The 23,187-nt window shown below is 38.0% G+C and overlaps 1 protein-coding gene across 1 annotated transcript in view; it reads left to right on the forward strand.

The window, feature by feature from the left end:
* Window positions 1-665: 665 nt before the first annotated feature.
* The window catches only part of LOC129769309 (vacuolar protein sorting-associated protein 26B-like), a 28,304-nt gene continuing 5,782 nt past the window's right edge, over window positions 666-23,187 (forward strand). The window contains exons 1-5 of the mRNA XM_055771468.1: window positions 666-1,441; window positions 17,512-17,722; window positions 17,925-18,090; window positions 18,164-18,328; window positions 18,383-18,489. Coding sequence (XP_055627443.1) covers window positions 1,439-1,441; window positions 17,512-17,722; window positions 17,925-18,090; window positions 18,164-18,328; window positions 18,383-18,489 — 652 coding nt within the window. The 5' untranslated portion in view covers window positions 666-1,438. The remainder of the gene's footprint in view (window positions 1,442-17,511; window positions 17,723-17,924; window positions 18,091-18,163; window positions 18,329-18,382; window positions 18,490-23,187) is intronic.

The following is a 23,187-nucleotide window of genomic DNA, read 5'->3' on the forward strand; positions in this document are numbered from 1 at the left end:
CTGGGTAAGCAGTTCATGTGAACTGTTACCCAGTAAAAAAGAACGACCGTTCGTTCGCTCTTTTCGGTGAACTAGTTCTTTTGAACAGTTCATGAACGGTTTGCCTATCTCTAGTTCAAATCTTTAATAGATCAAAACTCTACGTGGCATTCATTTTATTATTGTATTTCTAAATCACTAACGCTTTATCAACCAAGAACGCATGATAAATCCACCGTATATAATGGAATAATGCTTCATTTTATACAGCGGACAGTAAATCCTAATGTCATGAAAAACATTAAACCATGAAATAGTCATAAGAGACAAAATCGTCATGAGGGAGTTTTGGTCAACTAACTCAACATAATCGTCAATCAAAGCATTGAATTCAATCAACCGTAGATCATTCGCGCTTCAATTATATTCTACAAGGTAAAATGCATCGTCAGGGATGTTTCACAATGCGTGGCGTGGCCTCCATTTCTGTGTCACAATTGAACGCCGTTAATGTGGAGGAGCTGTTTAAAAATGGGTATTGTATAAAAATTTATAACAGTAAAAAATGACTGACGGTAATATTTTTAGTTATTCTCCTGAGTGCAATATTTGTTCGAAACCGATGACAATTTCATTACACAACATCTTCGTTCAGTTTTTGACAGCTGCTGGCTTGACGAACTCGAGCAAGAGAACGAATGACGACCAAAGTGCAAGAATAGTGCGAGGAACTCCGTGACGGAATTTTCGCTTATCAATAAACGATTATTCTGTGCTGTTTCCGTTGATATCACAATAAATTTTGCATGTTTTGCTTCGCGGGGAATTCCTATTGTTGCAGCCGTCATATAACAACCAGAACTATCAGGCGATTACCGAAAATGTTCATTGAGTGAAGTTGTTCGATTTGAACTAGATTGTATGCACTGATGGCTTTCGGCAAGTGACGATTCATCATTGGAATATCAAACGGGAAAAGTGGTTGTTCGTCACTATTTCTGTGTACATAATCAATTTTACCGACAAGTTCATAGTATAATTCAGTGTTCAACAGAATCAAGCCTTCTGCATGGTTGTCCAGCTCAAAAGTGGAATTATATAAAATAGTGAATACGATTTCCTCCCATATGCGGCCGATAAAATAGTACCCCTTTCATTCGCTCCGCCGCCGCTCCAGCTTACAACCCGCCCTGTCGCCGTCTTGCTTCGCAGCTTCTGAGAGCAGACGTCCTCACTATCGACGGACGGACAGATAGTAGTCAGTGGCGATTAGCGAGAAATTACACAATAATAGTCGAACGCCGCTAGAGGAAGCTTTTAATTTTTGTTTTGGAATCATTGCTGCCGCCTGTTCCTGCTGAATTGAATCGTGAATATCGCAACTGGGAATACTGGAGGAGCGCGAGACACAGCGGAAAATTGGGCCGATCAATTGGATTAGTGGTGAACGGACGCGAAAATGGTATGTTATTCATGAATGGTTGCAGTAAATGTCGACAGCCCAGGGAACGTAAATATGTATTTCGGTGGATTTTTATTGTATATATTGAATGTATTGAATGAGAACTAATTATTAGAGTGACCGTGTCATTTGTATTTGCCAAAATTTTCATTTTTGTAAGACTACATACACTATAGCTATACGTATAAATTGGACTAAACACTGTGGACTTCCTCAGTGAGATCTGAGAACTTCCAAGATGCTCTGCTTATTGAGTTGTTATTGTTTCTTGTATAAGAAAGTTGTTAAAATATTGACTATTCTTTATGAATATTTTGTTCATGTTTTGAAATAAGTTAATTTAGAAACAAAACTTCGAAATTGTATAATTTTAATAAAACTCATTTTGTTTTGATGTGGGAGCTGTCCCATTTCTCCCCAATCTATTGTGGGGCTCAATTTTAGCAGTAGTCATTTGTTATTTGTTGACTTTAGATGTAGAGCCAATAGGATTGGCTAATTGCTGTGGAAATGGGTTGTCGTTGTCTAATCAGAGAGTTGTCATCAGTACTATAGCGTTTCAAAGTCCGACAACAGTGGTCTCATACAGAGCCTTTAGAACCTTGAATTTAGCTGTTTTATTTTAACATTTTAAGTTTTCTAGCTAAGTTAGCCGCTTTATGCTCTGATCTCTAGATAAGAAAGTTCATTCGTTTCATCCACAAATTTGTCAAGATGCTAACAGGTCAATAATTATTGAACTCATGCAGGTTTAGGTTACTGTTCAATGAATTGTATAAATTAATTTTAGTGGTGTAGAATATTTATTGGGTATAATGTATAACATTATTACAGGATTATTCTTATTTGATAAGGACGTCGTTTGTTTCATACATTCAAAATTAAAATACAAATGTTCACTATAATAGATCAAACTAATGGTCGCAGTGGTACAATGCTCTTACAGAAGAAATACAAATGTTTGACTTTCGTTTACTTGCTATATACATTAAGTCATGCGGAGTCAATCAAATTTAATTTTCAAGTGCATTTAGATTGGAAAAAAAACTTTCTTGCTAATCTCTATTTTCCAAGCTGTCAAATGTTTTCCCTATAAAAGGAGCAAACGTTTTCGTGACTCGAGTTTTGTTCAATTATAGTACCGCTTCGAACGGGACAGTACCGTTTTTTACCATTTTCGATTGTCCCTTTCTTATCAATTTGTACCGTATTTTGAGTATTAAGAAAAAATATTTGTAATATTGTCTTCTTCTACAACGATTAGTGATCCCTCGAACATTCATTGATCTTGGCGAAAGAAATTATGTAGGGTAGATAGGGGCAATATGGTCCCCCTAAGAACGAAACGTCCTAAAACACGTAGAAACGTTTGTAAATTATGCTACATGTTAAAACCTCGCGATTTGAAACATTATTGATCGATGTAAATTGTATGAATATACTTTAAAAAAGATTTATGTGGAAAATTTACACTTTTAAAAATGCGTTCCATTTCCGTCGATCGAAAGTACTACGGGGCAAAATAGTTCACCATGCGAGGCAATATGACCTTGTTAGTTGATTCAATCTTTTGAGCATGTTTTCGCTAGGAAATAACGTAACAAGTTCATAAAGGTTAAGTTTATTCTATTTTGCAACTATCACGTATATTTCATTGGGTTCAATCAGTTAGAATGTACATAATATAACAATGTGATCAAAGTGATTGGACTGCAATTTTTCGTTACTCAAAGCAGGAACAGAGAATATCTGTGCCGTTATGTACCCACTAGTGGCATCGATAGTGTTGGATCCATCCATCGCCGCCCGTAGAGGAACTGAATTGTGCCGACAGTAGCAACCAAGGGAGTCCGGTGGAACATTCTATAATCGTTATTCCGTGTTGAGCACTCAGCGCTCAGCTGAAGTTATAACGCTTTACTGCCCTTTTCCCCCGCATTGTTAGAATTTTGGAATTTCTGGTCTGTACCTGTTGAATGAAGATAATAATTTTTAGTTTACTTGCTTCTCCTATTGATAAGAGATAGTTATTGGAATCACTGAATTCTCATCGACGTTGAATTGTCTTAATGTTGGAATGTTGTATTTCTGTTGTACGTCCTCCAGTAAATCGTATAATTTCCCGACTGCAATGCGATTGAATTCTTGTGCCCTGGCGGCGGAGGTTGCTTCTGATGTCCGAAATGAGAGTCGTGGGTGGTGCTTTCGAAAGCCAGCCAACCAATCTATTCCGGCTAATTGCTTTTGGCTATTGGAAGTGTGAGGAATATCATTTCTTTCGACCGAATCATACGCCAGCTTCCGGATTTCTCTTGTCGTAACACCGTAGAATCCTTTTTTTTTTCCAAAATATATATTTTTGTCAAGGCTCATATGGCGTTAGCCTGACGGGGCCGGAGTTCAATATTTTGTCAGTTTTTCTTATTATCTATGTTAGTAATATGTAACCGATTACTCGCGGTCGGCTCGAGGTTAGTATTACAAGTGTTCTCGTAATTGGGATGTTGCTGTCTCCAATGCTCTGTACGTGTGCCCGACACGGGATACTTCCTATTGGGATGCAGCTGACTTTTTGATTGGTCACTAGCCGGCGCAATCATCAGCTCGTGTAGAGTTGTCATGAGCGGTACAACCTTTGGCTCTTGTTGAAACATCAGTGGACTGCACAACCTTTGGCCCGTGTATCTGTAAAGAGTGTGTGTATGTATTGCCGCGACTAAGTAAAAGTTTATAGATCGGATAGGAGGGATATGAAACAGGGCCACAACGAAGGAAACAGGGACACAACGAAGGAAACAGGGACACAACGAAGGAAACATCATTAAACGTTGACGTCGGCGTTTCTGAGGAACAGGTATAGATGAAGCAGAAGATCAGGATCACGGCTACCTAAGGGTGGGTTTAGACTAGGGATATATTCATGTGAAGAAATATGATGAGATTTATAGAAATCGCATCAACCGTTTACACTAGCGTGAACTTCTATAATGAATATATTCATATTTTCGGTGAATTTATTCACCTAAAGTAGAACTGCATCCAACTTTAGTGATTTCTCACCAGTGAGAAATTCACAAGCGTTTACATATGCTGAATTTATTCAAGTTATATATACCTCGAATAAGTGTATCATATTTATTCTCACCCGTTTACACCTATTTTCACGTGAATAAATCCATCTATAGCTATAGATCTCCCTAATGTAAACCCGCCATAAGATATCCCGGACGGGGATATCCGATTGTCTGCCTTGTGCTCTCAGTGCTCTAGAGAGCTGAGAGCGAGCAGCATGGAACCGGATACACGACCAGACAACATGCTCGATGTCGTGGTAGCCATCGCCACAATCACAAAGATTGTTTGCTGCGAGCCCAATGCGATAGAGATGCGCGTTTAGGTTGTAGTGATTGGACATGAGCCGAGATATCACGCGAATGAAATCACGACCTACATTCAATCCCTTAAACCAAGCACTCGTCGAAACCTTAGGGATAATCGTGTGTAACCAACGACCGAACTCATCTTCACTCCACATGCGCTGCCAACTAACGAGTGTGTCCTGACGAGGAATGTGAAAAGATACATTATAGGCAATTTGCCTTTCAAAAAGTGTTCCCATCTTAGCTAGCGAGTCCGCTTTCTCATTCCCCGGAATCGAGCAATGAGAGGGAACCCATGCTAAGGTAATCTTGAATAATTTTTCGACCAAAACACTCAATAGATGTCTTATTCTTGTTAGGAAATAAGATGAGCGTTTATCAACTTTCATTGAGCGGATTGCCTCTATTGAGCTGAGACTGTCTGAAAAAATAAAATAATGGTCGATGGGCAGTGTTTCAATGATCCCTAGAGCATAGTATATCGCACTCATTTCTGCGACATACACGGAACAAGGATCTTTGAGTTTGAAAGAGGCACTGGAATTTTCATTGAAGATGCCGAAGCCAGTGGACCCGTTTATGTATGAACCGTCAGTAAAGAACATTTTATCAGATCCAACTTTCCCATATATCCCCTGACGTAACACTCTTCATCGCTTCGATTGCCGCGTTCAAGCCGTTCTGTGACCACTTTTTACGGTCGGATGTTCTGGTATAATTCCGCACCATGATTCCATATCTAGCTATTTTCAACTATGTTTACAAATGTTGACAGCTGTATTTACAGGTTATGTTGAAAAAATACATGGTCTTATTGCCCCAAGCAGGTATGGCCATTCCGCCCAGTACACTTACGCTCAATAAAAATGAACTGATCTTTTACATGAAACGACAAAGCAGTACAATAAATCAGTGGAAATGTTCAGAAATAATACCAGTACGAATTGATATAAAGAGCAGACTCATAAATTTCAGTATGAAGCGTAAAGAGCTTATTTCGTTGACTGCTTTTCATATATGGTTTTCGTCATAATCAGTCAGTGTGAGATTCGTTCCAATAACTTTATAAAACAATTGAATTCGAATACGGTTTTCACGGAGATACTTAATAAGAATATTTCTAACACAATTGTTTAAACTAATTTTTAAACAATTGTGTTAGAAATATTCTTATTAAGTATCTCCGTGAAAACCGTATTCGAATTCAATTGTTTTATAAAGTTATTGGAACGAATCTCACTCAGCTTTTGGCCATTTGGCCATTTCGCCCCGCCTGGTCATATTGCACCTATCAACCCTATCTGCCGCTAAAATTGCTGTTAATTTGGATGATTTTATTACAACTCTTCAACATAAAAATAACTATGGATGGGTTATACCTATGATATAACCGCAAGGTCGACGTAGGACTGTCGTTGGCTTAGTAATTATTCGTTTTTTTTCAAATAGCAATAATGGCACTTCGAATGTTCCTCATTGGGTACGATATCGCCGCCGCGCAAAGCTATTGATTAAACTAGTGAATGAATGAAACAATTTACGACTTCAATTGCTAACAAATCCAAATTTAGGTCAATTCATTCAATATGGCAGTGGTTATCGCAGCAAATAGTTATCAACATTTTGCCTAATCATCAAACGGTATGCGTAGAAGTTCAGTGAGCTGGCGACATGAAGGGACATGCAGTCTTGAATAACCAAGCTGAAGCATTGCATTTGTACCCGCTTTTGTAGACCGTGTTAGCAAAACGCATTCCAGAGTGTAAAAATGCATGGGAGTATAAAAAGTACTGCCGAGATTTGGAATGCCGATCTTCCCAACTTATTGGTTTCGGAATCTGTGTTGGGGAAACATTGCGATTTGCAAAAACGCAAACGAGTACAAAATTACCCGCTATTTGTATCTATTTTGCAATGCCAATTTCCCTTGGCTTCATGGTTTAGATGTCTGTGTTAGGGGAACATTCCGATTTGCAGAAACGCAAACAAGTACAAAAGTACCCGCTGCTTATATCTATTTTGCAATGCCGATTTCATATGGCTCCATGGTTTTGAGGTCTGTGTTAGGAAAACATTCCAATTTGCAAAAGCGCAAACGAGTACAAAAGTACCAGCAGCTTGCATATATTTTGCAATGCCGATTTCCCCTGGCTCCATGGTTTTGAAGTCTGTGTTAGGGAAACATCCATTCAATCCTGCGATGGTACCTCAATCGCTGTTCAATTATAACTGAGTGGATTTCCGAGCGGCGCTCCCTTATATACCGATTGGTGATTTCAATAGCATGTTTTGAAAACAATTTTAAGGCTACTGAAACAAGCTTTTGTCGTGCTCCCGTGGCCGAGTGGTTAGCGTCACAACTAACATGCTGGGTGTTCGGGTTCGATTCCCGTTCTGGTCGGAATTTTTCGTCAAAGAAATTGCCTCCGTCTTGCACTGTGGTCACGCGTATTCTAGAGCTTGCCACTCAGAATGCATTCAAGGCGTGTTATTTGGCATAGAAATCTCAACTAAGTACTAATAAAAATGACGCAAGTAATACTACGTTGAGACGGCGAAGCTCCTCTAGGAACGTTAGTGCCATTGAAGAAGAAGAAGAAACAAGTTTTTGTACCAAAAAGTAACAAGTATATAACGCGTAGACATTTTATCTTTCGAATGAAGTGTTTATCATACCATTTCGTTCAGTTGTTTAGGAGTTATTTACGCTCAAAATCTCGGTCTCCAGCGTAACGCTTTCGTTTTCGAAACTTTGATTTTACACCCCGGTATAGAAATGAAACACGTAGTCCTACGTCAAAAGAAAGAAGTATTTTTGACTAGTGAGGCGAAAAAGGGTTCTCAAAAATACCGAGGCTTGTGTAAAAAGATTCGCATTGTTGACGCATGACAACGGAATTATTTTATCGTTTCGCTTGTTTATCACTTCGGCTGGAGGCATGGCTCCGGCTGCTGTTTGTCATGTGATCCCATATTCAATAACTATAATAGTTTGGTCGGGTGAACATCGGGGCTTCTATGAAAACAATCGGTCAGTGATTGAAGACAAAGAGGCTTCAGTCGACGTTTTGACATTCCCCGCTCAGAATTTGTTCCCTATATTTAAGGTAATTCGAACGTGGTTAACCCTGTGACTGCCACAGGAAGTAAAATACTAATGGGCAAAAAGGGACGGCACAGAAATTGAAAATGTGAAACGAGTAACGCAGTTCGCACACTCCGGGCAATAAGCAACTAGAAAGCTGCAATACGCAACATGCAACAGGCAACATATTTTATTGTTCTTCGCATACCAGGGCAACAAAAACGCCTGACATTATGCAAACAATCTGCTTAATGTACCAAACTTGTCATATTATGGGCGATAAGTTGCTCTTCAACCGACACGTCGTGTTGCTAGCGATGTGTGTTGCTCTGCAAAGGCGATAGCGATATCGTATTGTGTCGGTGTGCGAGATCAACAAAAACTTATCGACTTTTATCGACTTACCGACCATAATTTGGCAAATTTCGTTCATTAGGCAGGTGTCAATGTCAGGCGTTTTTATTGCTTTGGTATACGAAGCATAACAAAATATGTTGCCTGTTGCATATTGCGTATTGCAACTTGCTAGTTGCTTATTGCTCCGGTGTGCGAGCCACCTGAGAGTTTCAATAAAGCAGTCACCGAGACGGTCTGTACGCAAATATATTGTTGCTTCGCTTCGATTCAAAGTTCCATCTCTACAAAATAACATTAACTCAGGAATTAAATGGACGTGATCATGCAGTAACCAAAGGCTTTTTGAAACAATTCTGCCAATCCAAATGAACCCAAGGTACAGTAGAACTTTAATTATCCGTGGAATAATCGGGCTAGGTCACCGCGTTTAACCATTGTGGGGGCTTAAGTGCGCACTTATTGAATTGAATTTCTAAGATAACTTGTAACAAAAATAAATGCTTCATCATCACCAGCGGGAGAAGCATCATTACTAGAGTGTGTAGGCACCATTCAGTGGGGAGGGGGTGTGTTTAAAGATGTTTTAAAGATGGAGAAGGGTGGGTGTTATGGTCGAACATGATTTTGTTATGTGCTGAATGATTCTTGGTACCTATAAATATGATAGCGGGTGTTATCTGACGGGGTGTCGACTACCTTGAAAATCCTTGAAAATCAGGGAATAACAGGGAATTTTGTAACCAATGTGGAAAAAATAAAATTCGATCAATAAGAATTCTGATTATTGTAGTTATTAGAAAATTTTGATGAAACCAAAAGCTGAGAAGGTCTAGCTAGGGCGTGATAAAATGAGCTTTATGCTAATATTTGGCTTTGTTCCGAATTCTAAATCTGAGCACGATGAAACTTCGTAAACTGTACTTTGCCGTTGGTTTTGGGCAGTCTTTGAAAGACTACAAAGAGGCTGCAGATGGATCTGAATGTCAGATTTTGGGATGAAGATGAAATGGAGGTGGTGAATCGTTACACGACGTCATTGTTCTTGGAATGTTCTCAAGCAGCTTTTAACTTGCAGCTTTTAAAAAATGTCTGAGAACTATATATTCGAACAAACTTCTTCTTGTGTCGATAGATGTTGCCAATGTGAATTGGCCATATTACGCGAGTTGTAACTGGACTTTTAAAATGGAGAGAAAACTCTTGGATTTGGGTAGCTTCGAACTGCATATTTCACTCGGTTCATCAATAGATTGATGGATTCAAAAACTCGCCAAAATTCTTGAAGTCTTTAAATTTCGTCTGGGATGCAAATCATCACTGGTTTTAAAGCTTGTGAAGTATTGATATATCCTTGATCTTACCGTCATTAATTTCGATTAAACAAAATAGCTGGAAAACGATTCGAGAAACTTTTGACCATTGGCCCCATTGACCTTTTTGATATTTGACGGATTTTGGACGTATCAGGTGATCTCCAGCAGACTTAGCACTAAAACAATATTGAAAGCAGTAAAAGCAACAAGTTTGCTAACTATGATCCCAAAAATGAACGACTGGAGCATTTTTGGAAACGATAGGTTTACGGGGCTTTTTAACCAAAAATGGTCTTCTGTTTCTCGTGTGGAAACCCCAACGTTGAGAGGTCTTTTCCATTAATACCGAATGTTTTTAGAAAACATTTGTGAGGAAACGGTTACACTATGCGACAAGTTTACGATGGTATGCTTCACTTTGAAAGGATAGCATCAATAAAAATGTTGAGCTAGTCAATTCAACGAGGTTCAAAATTCCCTTTCTCTTTATCATGAAGACATGGAAAGTCGGAAGACAGAAGCTTTTGCGTTAAATGAGTTAATTAATGAGTATGTTAATGAAACCGGCTACGGGATGCAGAAGCGAAATCTCTAGAGGTGAAACGAAGAAAATTTTGGAAAACGCACATAAGGGAGCCTAAAGAGAAAAAGCATTTCGTTAAAATCGTAACCATTTCGTGACATTAATCCGAATCAAAGTAAAAATGACTCATTCTGTACTAATGTTTAAGGGTCCTTCAAGATAACTTTGAATTGTATTAGAGAATCCATTTTTTAATCTTTAACGACACTTCTCAGTTGTCGTGCAGCTCAATTAAAATCACATCACAATCACAAATTATAGGAAGATATCGACAGATGTTCTTAAATTTCATTGTTTAAGCTAACGAAATATTTTAGGAACTATAGCTAAAGTACTAAAGTAAAGAGAATTTAATTACTAGTCTACATCTGGAATGGAAAAATTACTGGAAAATCAGGGACTATCAGGGATTTTTTTCGGGTTTTGAGTCGACACCCTGTCTGAAAATGTCCAACATTTTAAACGGAATTCGTTTTACAGGGTCTCTCAGATCTAAAAGACCCTGTATTAACACGTTGAGCCCCGACCAAAATAGGGAAAAATATATCTTCCAATTTTTGTTAATTTAAACCATTTATGGATTAAGGAATCGTCATGTATAAGAAATCAAACAATTCTCAGTGAATTTCCAATTCTATTGATATGCGTCTCGTCCATATGTGCACCTCGTGCACTGCACAACCTAATATTTAAAAAGTGAAACGCTCCTACTATGCACAGACTAGACCTCAGAAAGAAACGTATGGAAAGTATGAAAAACAAACGGCTCTCCCAGTTCACGCACTGTGCAGAATTACGTATATTGATTTCTATTTTGTACCATTTATTCTATGCTCTCCCCAGTCAGTGCACATCGGTGAGTGCACAAAAATTACTTTTTGGCAACGAAAGATATGTCGTTTTCCCTCTTCATAAATACAGTATACATCAGAATAAATTCAGAGTGAGTTTAGTTTACTGCATAAATTTGGCGTATCACTAGCTAAACTGGCTGTGCAAACATATGATGGAGCTCGAGATAAAGGAGTAATCCAGGAGATTGCAAAGAAGTCGTTTCCAAACGCTAATTATATTTATTGTAAGGCGCGTGTTCTCAATATTATTTTCTGCACTCTTGCACGAATAACGGGTGTTAAATAAAAAATGAGAATTTTTTCAATCACATATAAAAAAAATATTTGTTTTTTCATCGATTTCAGTATTTTTTTATTAATAACATAATGTATTTTCTTCAAAAAAATGTCAGTGAATGTTTGAGTAAGGGCCGTGGTCTGCTGTTCGACGTAACTTTGTCGCGATGCTCTCACAAGAACGTTGTACGGCACTTACGTCCATTTTCCGGATACAATTCCGGATTCTTGTAGTCAGTTGCTTCGTGTCCTTGTTTTTATACACTAGGGCACTGAGTGAGCCAAAGAAATTGTGATGCTCGTTCAGGAACTGCAGCAGGATTTTATCGAGGCACTCTTCTCGATTGATTTGTTGGTTGATTGCCAGACTGCTCGGCTTAAACCAAGGCTTTGAAATGCCCCGGTCGGAAATGGCGATGTACAACATAACCTTTCTTTCAAACTTGTGCTTGAACTTGTATTTCACTTCAGGCGGTGTGGATAACTTGTCGCTGGAGTAGTAATTATCATTTCCGTCTCAATCTGCTCCTCTGTGTACTCCGTCGACCTCGTCTTCTTCCTGTAGACGATTCCTTCCATCTTGAGGGTCCGTCAAATAGGCTGGTTGCGTCCTTGTTGTCAAACAGCTTCTTTAACGATGTCTTCCTCTGCTTCGTCATTATCGTCACCGGACGACCACTTCCGACCTTCCGCTCTACGTTCAGGGAACCCAGGATACGACATACCGTACTGACAGGTACATTTTCTTCCTTAAAATGTGCCACCGTGATCTTTTTTCCTTGCTGGAAATGCGTTTCGTAGAACCGTACAATGCGTTCGAGGAGCACGTGCTGTTTCGACGCCATCTTTGCTTTGACTAAAATCAAACTAGCAAAACCAAACACGCCTACTGGTTCTAGGGAGCCCAAAGAGCAATTTTCTTGGAGAAAGAAAATTTTACGCTCTTTATTTGAGTTACTGAAAGGTATTGAAAAAATTCTCATTTTTTATTTAACACCCGTTAATTCAAAAACAAGGAAATGTTTTTCTTCCCTCTCTTCGTTGGCATCATTCTTCATCCAAAGCCCAAAGTGCGATTACGAGTTGAAGAAATTTATGCAGCAGAATATCCCGAACTTGTGCAAAGTCAAGTGGACCTACAACTCTAGGATGATCAACATAGTTGAAACATATAATAAAGAAATTTTTACTTGTCTGGAAGGAAGGTATCGAGGTGACACAAATTGGGGCGGTGATACGATTTCACTCGCACCAGGCCTGCAAGGATACATGCTGGATTTTAATACAATTTTCTTCAATCGCTTCAAATTTCTCATTTACCGACATTCGGTACCATACATTACAAAAACGAGAACTCTAATTTTGACAGTGAAATTAGGAAATGAACTGCGAGTGTTCTATCCGAAGCCAGAATTTGTCGAAATGAAAATACCGGAGATTATAAAAACACTGATCGGTAGCAATCTTGACGATATTTTTCCAGGAATTGTTTTATTCGCAAAGCTAATACTAACGCTTCCTCTAACCACAGCATCGGTCGAACAAAGTTTTTTGATTCTTCGTAGACTGAAAAAATACTTAGGATCAACGATGGGAGAGGAGCGACTGAAAAAGCTTATGATTGTGGCTATTGAGAACAAATCCCTTCTTGAGCTTCAACATCAGAGCAATTTTTTGGAAAACCTTGTTGCGACCGATTTGCGATTTAAATTTCATTACCGTATCACCAGAAGAAATTTAATTAAAAACATGATTTGACTCTGCAATCAAGACTCTAATATTATGTTTAATAAATATTCTATCGCACTCCATTACACATCTAAACTTATGCAATTTAACATTGAATTTATATACAATCTACTACGCACGATTATGAAAAATAGCTCAAAATAAGCATTAGACTCAGAAATGTTTGAAATATGAGGAAACACGAGATAGTTCAATCAATCCACAATATTCGAGCACTAATTAATCCCTTTCTTTGGAATGTTGAACAGAAATTTATCAAATTTTGGGTTTCTCTCGCTCACCGTGTAGGTGCACAACTAGTCAATTTACTCACGAGACACCACTGGATATGCAAATAATCAACATCCGTTGGCAACAAAAATCGTTATTAACCTTAAAACTATTTCAAAAAAGTGACATATTCCCTGATATGGCACACTTACTGAAGGACGTGGTCTTGACGTAGGGCTAGTTGATTCAGATGAAAAACTGGAGGCTGAATTTCTTAAAACTTAAAACATAAAAAAGTAGAAAGCTAGTCTAGAAGAAACATAACAGTATTATATTAAGAATTCAAAGTTACATTAGTAAAACAAAATCCTGTTGATATACGGTACAGGATTAATAATGAAAAGATTAAGAGGCGAAACAAATAAACCGTACCATTTGCAAATCGTGCAAATATTTTCAAAAAAGAAACAAACGTTTCTAGAATGTGAGGAATTCGTAAAAAGCAGAATCGCGTGAGTTCAAACACAACAGACAAAAGAACAGTCACGACGCTATGATAATTGTCAAACAGAACTTTGATCTAAAATGTGACAAATTTGATGATAAAATTACAAAAAAAAAACAAAAACACAAAATTTCCTTCGCAAAATCTCTTCAGCATCTAAATATACCTTCGTTTCAGAGAACAAAGAAGGTCATCTAAGAATGTTTGATAGATTTTTTTCCCGGTTCTATTTACATAATAAAATGGAATAAAATATTATGTATTTTTGTTATTTTTTTGGGTTTACGTTTCCGTTTTTTATTCCTGAATTATTTGGTCAGCCTTTTTATTTACCTTTTTGACCGAGCCAGAATAAGGGTGTCGAATACCTGGAAGATTCATGAACATTTCGCTCAGTCTGATTCCCTCGTATTTATCAACGAAAGGGTCGAATTGCCTAATTCTTGCATGATCGAACATCCATTTCTTTTTTCTTCATATCGTTGAACTTTTCCACTGAAATTTGTATTCTGAAAGTATCGTTGGGCATGTAATTTAATTCCGTTCGTTGCTGAGGATCATTCATTCATCTATATAAATAAAAATGGAAGGCCAGAAGCGCAAAGCCCGAGGAAGGAATGGTTCGATTTGAGCCGTCTTTATTTTGTTGTATTACTCTCTTTCCGTAGATCAATATAGCGGAGAGAAAAACCGTAAAATCTTCGGAAAACTCTGAAGGAATGTTGAAAAATTCGAAAAATTTAACTCCCATGTGTTCTACAATTACATCGCAAGAAGCGTTGTTAGTCCATTCGATGTTTGAGCTAACGAAATTGATATTTGTTCGAAAGTGGAAATGGATTTTCAGTCGAAATATCGCATTCCTATATCTATATAAATAAAAATGGAAGGCCAAATGTGTTGGTAAGCGCAAAACTCGAGGAAGGAATTGCCTGATTTGAACTGTATACATTTTGTAATATTCTCTGTATCAAATATGTAATCCATGCAAAGGAAAAATATGTTTTTGCGAGTGAAATAATTTTATATTATAATGACGAATTTGGTAGAAGCACTCAGAAATTTATTTAATCAATGAAGAGTTCTGCGATTGGACCCGCGAACGTTCGCTTAGTAAGAAAACGTGAATATTTGAAAGTATTCATATAAAAAAATATTTTGGGCGGAACGAAGTTCGCCGGGTCAGCTAGTTCATGATAAAAATGTACGACATTATTTTGTGAGATGCGGGGTTCAATCCAGTTTCCGCTCTGTAAACGCCGCATAATCGCTACCTTTCAAGATCACATTCGGAGATGAACAACAAATTGAATGAAATTGCTCGAGGAGTGCTCAGTGAAATTCTTCATTGAAATGCTTTTTTTTCTTTTCTAAAACGCTTTTATTTCTCAAAAATTTACGGAGTTGTACAGGAAGATGATCGGTAGATGAAACCATCAAAAACGATGGTACTGCAGGTTCATTGTGTTGACTAGGTAAAACAGATGTTCGTCAATGCTTAGACGAACTGTGTCCGGCTCCATGGATTATGTTATGGTGACTCCTAAATAATGATCAGGTTGATCACGGAGGGGGAGGTGGGTTCCTAAAATCGTTCTTTTCTGTCTACTTGGTATGTGGACTAGGATTGAGCGATCTTTAGAAAAAGATCGGTCTTGACGGATCGATTTTCCAAACGGCGTAGGGATCGATTCACTGTTTTAAATCGGTACCAACGAATCGATCTTTGAAAAATCGATTTTTTTTTTAAATTTATTTACTTATTCTAATGGGAGTACCGGTAAGTTTTTTTGTTTTTCTTCCAAAAATTAATGCTTTACTCTGCAAAAATTATTACAAATTTAATATTCAAAGTATTGCCCATCGCTAGTCACAACTTTTTCTCATCTTTCTGGCAATATACGGATTCCTTTGCGGAAGCAATCGGCCGGTTTGTCGGCTAACCACGAATCAATCCAATTTTTGACTTCATCAAAATTGGAGAAGTGCTGGTCTATAAGGCCATGTTGCATCGATCGCAAAAGGTAGTAATCGAACGGAGTAATGTCTGGAAAATACGGCGGGTGGGATAGGACCTCCCATTTCAGCGTTTCCAATTATGTTTTGACCGGTTTCGCGACATGCGGCCGAGCATTATAAGTCGAGCAAAATAACTTTATCGTGTCTTTGCTCGTATTGTGGTCGTTTTTCCTTCAGTGCACGGCTCAAACGCATCAATTGTCGTCGGTAGAGGTCCCACGTAATGGTTTCATTGGACCCACTTTTCATAGCCAGCAACGACTCGATGCAGAAAAACATTTTTCTCATGCCGTTGGAGCAGTTGTTCGCACGTGAAAAACGACGTTCGACGTCTCGTGGCTTCAATTCATAAGGCACCCAATGTACTATCTTTCGGATCATTCTCATTGCTTTTCAACGATCGGATATGGTTTGCTGAGCTACTCAAAGTGTATCTGCAAGTTCTCGTTGCGTTTGTGACGGATCTTGATCGAGTAAAGCCTCCAATTCTTCATCTTCAAACTTTTTTGGCGATCTGGAACGTTCTCGTCTTCCAAGTTCAAATTTCCACTTTTAAACCGTGCAAACCACGTCTGACACGTACGCTCAGTTGAAGCATGGTCACCATAACCTTCCACTAAAATGCGATGACTTTCCGCAGCTTTACTACGAAATTCTACATTCGAAGTGGCAAAAACTATGTTGTTTACGCTTCAACTTTTTGACATATACTGAAAAAGACGCTCATGACTGTAGCTTTCAAACGAATGTCTCGAAATTTGATTCACTATAATAATAATCAAGTTACGCCATCTGTTGTAAAACCGAGAAAACTTACCGGTACACCTAATGTATAGGTGTTGTCTTTGGTTTAAACATGGAATAAACAATTCACATTCCTATTCAAACCTCAAAGACAGTTTATATTGATTTTCTGAAAATCCGTATTTTCCAGGGCATTTAACTGATATTTATCCAGAAGTTCACTGACAATAATCCCATAAAATCCAACTGTGCCACACATCTGGCATTTAGTGAAAATCTTTATAAAATCCAATATTATCCATCCAATTTCGCAATAATTTCCACTGTCAACCTAGTGAATGGTGTGAATATAACTTGTGACCACTTGACCATTAATTTGAAAACCTTGAAAACCAATGATGAAATTTTTCAGGTGGTTTTTGGTGAGAATAAGATCAATATTAACTCAAAAATTATTTTATAAAATTTTCTAAAAAGATCGATTTTCACTAAGTTTTAAGTACATACAAAGAATCGGTCCTAAAAAATCGAAAATCTGAGAGAAAAAAAACGATTTTTTTCAAATATCTATCCAAGATCGCCCAATCCGCCCAATATTAAGACATTTGGAATAATAAAAAAAATTAAATCGCCATTTTCATTGCGACTTGGTCCCCTCTGACTTAACACCGACCATTTGGTATGGGGTAACTTTTTGAAATTTTAAGGTCGTTTTTTTCCAAAAAAAAGGTAAGGTCGATTGGCACTCCAATACGAATGTTGTAAATCGGATCATGTCGAAGAGATGTCAAATCAAAATAAATAAATGAAATTGCTGGGTTGAAGATGCATAGACATACAGAACACTTTTTAATTGAATTTTTTGTCATCTTTTTTTTCTACATGTCATGTATCGAGATTAAATTTTTCATAGGCGTGGTTAGTACTAATAGTCGGTCTAAACTACGCAATGAATTTTATGTGCACCAAAACGTATATTCTTCCGTTCGTTGCAGAACTTCCTACGCTTTGGCCAGTCGGCGGACATTGACATCGTATTTGATGGGGCGGAAAACCGCCAATACGCCGACATAAAAACTGAGGACGGCAAAAAGGAGAAATATTTGCTGTATTATGACGGTGAAACGGTTAGTGGAAAGGTTAACATAACGTTGAAAAAACCCGGCAGCAAACTGGAGCATCAGGGTATCAAAGTGGAACTTATTGGTGAGTTGTTGAAAATTGGCACACATTCTAATGAAAATAGAACAACGAGTTAGAGTTAGTTAACGACTTGATTGGCAGTCAATTGAGAGCGTTGCCATTCAGATCGGTTTGCCTTGGTAATACTAATTAATTTCAATGAATGAGCTGAGATTGTGGGATGCTCAAAGCTTCGTAACATAATTGTTGATTCTAAATTTCCCAGGACAAATCGAGCTGTACTATGATCGTGGAAACCATCATGATTTTCTCAGCCAGGTACGCGAACTTGCACGGCCGGGAGATCTCATCCAGAACACATCGTATCCATTCGAGTTCGCGAACGTTGAAAAACCATACGAAGTGTATGTGGGTGCAAACGTTCGTTTAAGGTGAGAATTTTCTAATACAAATGGGTACCTATATGATGATTAATTTCACGTTGGTTTTTGTTTTCGTGAACAGGTATTTCCTCAGAGTAACAATTGTGCGCCGGCTTAGCGATATCATCCGCGAAGTAGACATAGCAGTGCACACACTGTCCAGCTATCCGGACACCAACAGTCCGATCAAAATGGAAGTAGGTATCGAGGACTGCCTACACATAGAGTTCGAATACAACAAGAGCAAGTAAGTTTAGTGGATCCAACTTGAAATTATTTGATTGACCTTTGTATTTAATAGGTATCATCTTCGAGACGTCATTGTTGGCAAAATCTATTTCCTGCTCGTTCGTATCAAGATTAAACACATGGAAATCGCAATTATAAAGAGGGAACAAACTGGATCGGGTACGTAGCGTAATTATTTGATTACCCTTGCACGATCAAAATGGATTGAGGCTCCCAAGCGCCATTTCATATGTATTTTTTATTCAACTTCGGTGGTTTACCCGAAATTTCACTTTCTATTTAGAAGTCCTCAAAATTTATTGGATGTAAACAATACACGTTCAAAAAAGATTGTTCAAAAATAAGTTATTCTACATCGTTGAGCCAATTGTATGTGAGGGAATAATTTTGTGAACAGATTTTGATTTCTAAACCAAACACATTATTGATATGTGAGCTGTTCCACCGCAAATGACAATTTTTTTTCATAAATTTCCTTTTTTTTATTTTCTAATTTGGCTCACTTTGCATCATACATCATTGATTGATCAATATGTATGATGACAATATTGATCTTATTCTCACCAAAAACCACCTGAAAAATTTCATCATTGGTTTTCAAGGTTGCCATTCCGACTCTAGCCTTGCTTTTGAGAAAGACCTAAGCAAATGTTGCTTGGTAATTTTCAAGAAAATATAACTTAGAAACGTTTGGTGCAATTGACATGTTGTCTTCTGCAATGTTTCAGGTAATTATTGGAACTATGTGGAGAAGGTATGCACTTTTAAAAAAATATTTTATTTCGAGAACAACGCCTTCAACTCAATTTTCTCGATAAATGTGTTTTTGATTTTTTCCATTTTTCGATATGTTGGTTAATTTTTATGGTACAGGGCGGACCCGATTATATACGAGGGTAGTCGGATAAGTATTTAGCCTACAAAAAAAAACAAAAATTTTGGAAAATCTTTATTTCTCAACATAGGGCACTATTCCAGAAAACGCAACGAGCAATTCGTCTCGTCTCGTCTCGGTTCCAGTCACTGTCGAGACGAGTAGAATATCCAATTTCAGTACACGAGTTTCGTTGAAATGTTTTATTTGGTAGACTGGAGAGATTTCAGTCAGTTTTTCTCGGTATGATCAGTGATGTCAGATGAGAAGACATGTTTTTGTTTTGAGAAAAACAACAAACAGTTTTGAAATTGATCAATCCTAGATCAACATGTCAAAAGGGTATATATTCTTTGATCGATTCTCTTCGCCGTCTTTCTCTTTTGATAACCACGGCCTTTCAGACAGATTTTGCTCCAGTTTTGCCATGTAGTTTGATAAACGAGGTCCCCTTTCACACTCCTTGTCGTCGAACACATCAGGAAATCCTGTTACTGCTGCGTTATAAATGAAAGAGAATGTAGATGAAGAGAATCGATCAAAGAAGATAGACCCTTTTGACATGTTGATCTAGAATCGATACTCTTTTCTCAGTGCCAAAATATAAAAAAAACATAACAAAAAGGATTAAGTTTCATATATCTTTTGATTCCATTGATATTTTTCCTCGAGCATATGGGTTCATCACTCAGGCGTTTTGTTATTATGGATTCATTCACCTAATCAACGATTTATCAAGAAAAGTTTTAAATCTATATATATGTATTTCCAATAAAGTAGTAGTTTTGAATTACTCATTTTCGTTCAATATGTGAAGACCCTTTTCGTGCCGTGTTAATACAGGGTTTTCCATTTCGGGCTTCCGAAAGTATACAGCCCTGCGCTGACAACGGTTTGACATAGCTGTCAACCAAAGCGTCATATCGTTAGTTGAATGTCTGCCATTTTACAATATGGATCGTTTTAGCATCGCACAACGTGTTAATTTTGTTAAATTATACTATAAAAATGATGAAAACCCGGCAAATGTTTTTCGAGCATTACGGACGGACTTTGGTCGTCATGGACGGCCTACAGAGCACACAATACATTAGCGAGTGCGTAAATTCGAACAAACTGGATCCGTAGCGGATATTGTGAAACATTTGCATCATCGAAATGTGCGTTCGGCCGAAAATATTGCTGCTGTTGCTGCCAGTGTGGAGGATAACCCGAATGTTTCGATTCCACGGCGTGCTCAGCAATTGGGCTTGTCAAACACATCATTGTGGCGAATTTTGCATTTGGACTGGCACCTACATCCATGTAAAGTCCAACTGGTACAAAAATTAGAGCGTGGTGACCATGGAATGCGTCGGGCATACGTCGATTGGGTGAATGAACAACAGCAGCAAAATGCTGAATTTTCGCATCAAATTTTCTTCAGCGATGAGGCACATTTCGAGCTCGGTGGCTATGTGAACACCCAAAATTTCCGTATATGGGGCTCAGAAAATCCACACGTGATTGTTGAGAGGTCATTGCATCCGCCAAAAGTCAAGTTTGGTGCGCATTATGGTCTGGTGGAGTCATCGGGCCGTATTTCTTTGAAAATGAGGACGGCGAGACGGTAACTGTGAATGGTGAGCGCTATGGCCGCATGTTAACCGATTTTTTTTGCCACAAATTGAAAATATGGATACGGATGACATGTGGTTCCAGCAGGACGGCGCCACGTGCCACAGAACACGACCGAACATGGCCATATTGCGAACGAAATTTGAGGGACGCATAATTTCGCGTTTTGGTGATGTCAATTGGCCGTCCAGATAATGCGATTTGAACCCGCTAGACTTTTTTTGTGGGGTTATGCGAAAGACCGTGTCTATGCCAACTCTCCGCAAACTCTTGAACATTTGAAAGACAACATTCGTGAAGTTATGACCGAGATACCGCCCCATATGTGCCGAAAAGTCATCGAAAATTACCTGTTCCGGATCAAGGTGTGCGAGGAAGCCCTAGGTGGACATTTGAATGATGTTGTATTTCACACATAATGGCATAAACCAAACTTTAATTTGACATAAAAGTTTAATCGAAATTCGAATTCTAAGTGTGTTTTATTTCAATTTACTTTCGGAATTTAAAGTTGGAAAACCCCGTATATTTAAAACAGTCATCTAGCATCCCTGGATATTAGTTCAATGTTTACATTTGATTGTGTTGTTTGGAAGAGGCCCATTTGAAGATCTGTAGAATCTAGCAATTACTGAACTGAATTTGATGGTTGCAGTTGAAAACATACATTGCTTATGCAATACTAGTTTAGCCGTGAAACAATTTTTGAAGATAAAGGCGGGGCTGAAGAATACCGATGCTTTCAATCAACAAGGTGAACAAACACATCAAACAAACTAGACGATTCGACTGATTCATCGACGAGCGCGGTCAAACGGTCGTCGAGCCAAACGAGCTACTCGTCTGTTTTTAGTCGAGCTCGGCTTCTGGAATATGAAAACAAACGAGACGAGCGCTCGTCTGTTTTCTGGAATAGGGTCCATAGTCTCCTTTTAGCTTGATACACTTGACCCCGCGATGCTCCAACTTCTTTAATCCATATGAAAAATACGTTTTCTCGAGGTCTGCAAAGTAGGTCTCCGTGGCGGCGATGACCTCCTCATTCGACTCAAATTTCTGCCCGGCGAGCGACTTTTTCAAGTTTGGAAACAAAAAAAGTCGCACGTGGACAAATCTGGACAATACGGTGGATAGTGCAGCAGTTCGTAGTGCAATTCGATTAATTTGGCCGTAGCGACGGCGGAATTTCCATTTTTTCCATTTTTGTAAAATCCACAGACACGCCCGCTTCCACACACGGTAAAAACAAAACTACCAGTCCGATTCGGCTGAAATCTTGACAGTAGCCATTTACAAGAATGTACTACACGATAAGTAATCTCTCTTGCGATATTAACACCATCGGGCGGTGAGGCTAAGTACTTATCGGACCGTCCTCGTACAGTCTTCGATTTTTTAAATTTGTTTTTTATGCTTATATTTTGTGTTGTATCAATATAAAAAAAGAATTTAAATTTTGAGTTATCCCCTTAAAATCAAAAAACACCTTCTCACATGAAAAAAATTATTTTTTTCCAGAATCTTTCAGTAAGTGATAGACGATCATATTTGAATAAAAAAATCTACGCTCATGGACAAATTTCAACAATGACGGAGTTATTGAACTATTGTTCCGGGGACTGTTTGTCTTAAACCGGCTCTACTTCAAAAAATATGCTTCGTAGAACGATTCTGTTGTTTCCATTTGAAAAATGAGAGAATTTAGTACAAGATATTGTTGTGAAACATCTATATTCAGTAGGGTGCCAAAATACCAAGCAACAGCTTGATGAACAATATTCGAAAGCGATTTCTATTCAAGGAACACAAAAATATCAATCATTTATTCCGATTTCCGTAGAGAAAATTAAAGTTAGACAAATCTCAAACTGTAATGATAATAAAATAATAGTTTTATTCTGAATATTACTGGCAAGCTAAACCAGTGAACACAAGCTAAAAAATCGGAATAATCAGAATACACACACTTTACTGCAAGTATGCAATTATTAATTCGTACTTAATTTTAACCCAAAATCATATCAGGTACAAAATCTACAATATGGATTTTCTATTTTCTCTCTATTTTGTAGCTCGGAAATACAGATTTCAATGTGGCAACATTGGTTACATCTATGATATAACCGCAAGGTTGACGTGGGACTACCGTTGGCTTAGTAATCGTTTGTTTGTATTGGTTAAATTATTGATTGAATGAAACAATTTTAAGATTCAATTGAATTCAACATATTGACTGTGTAAGTAAAGAATTTGAACAAACGCTATGCAATGTAAGGCACCTTAGTTTTGATGGTTGTGTTAGGGAATACATTTCGATGGAAACGACAAAGCATCTGCAAAGCGGATTCCCCCAGGCACATTGATTT

Source organism: Toxorhynchites rutilus, chromosome 2, assembly GCF_029784135.1.
Source record: "Toxorhynchites rutilus septentrionalis strain SRP chromosome 2, ASM2978413v1, whole genome shotgun sequence".
NCBI classification, from domain to species: domain Eukaryota; kingdom Metazoa; phylum Arthropoda; class Insecta; order Diptera; family Culicidae; genus Toxorhynchites; species Toxorhynchites rutilus.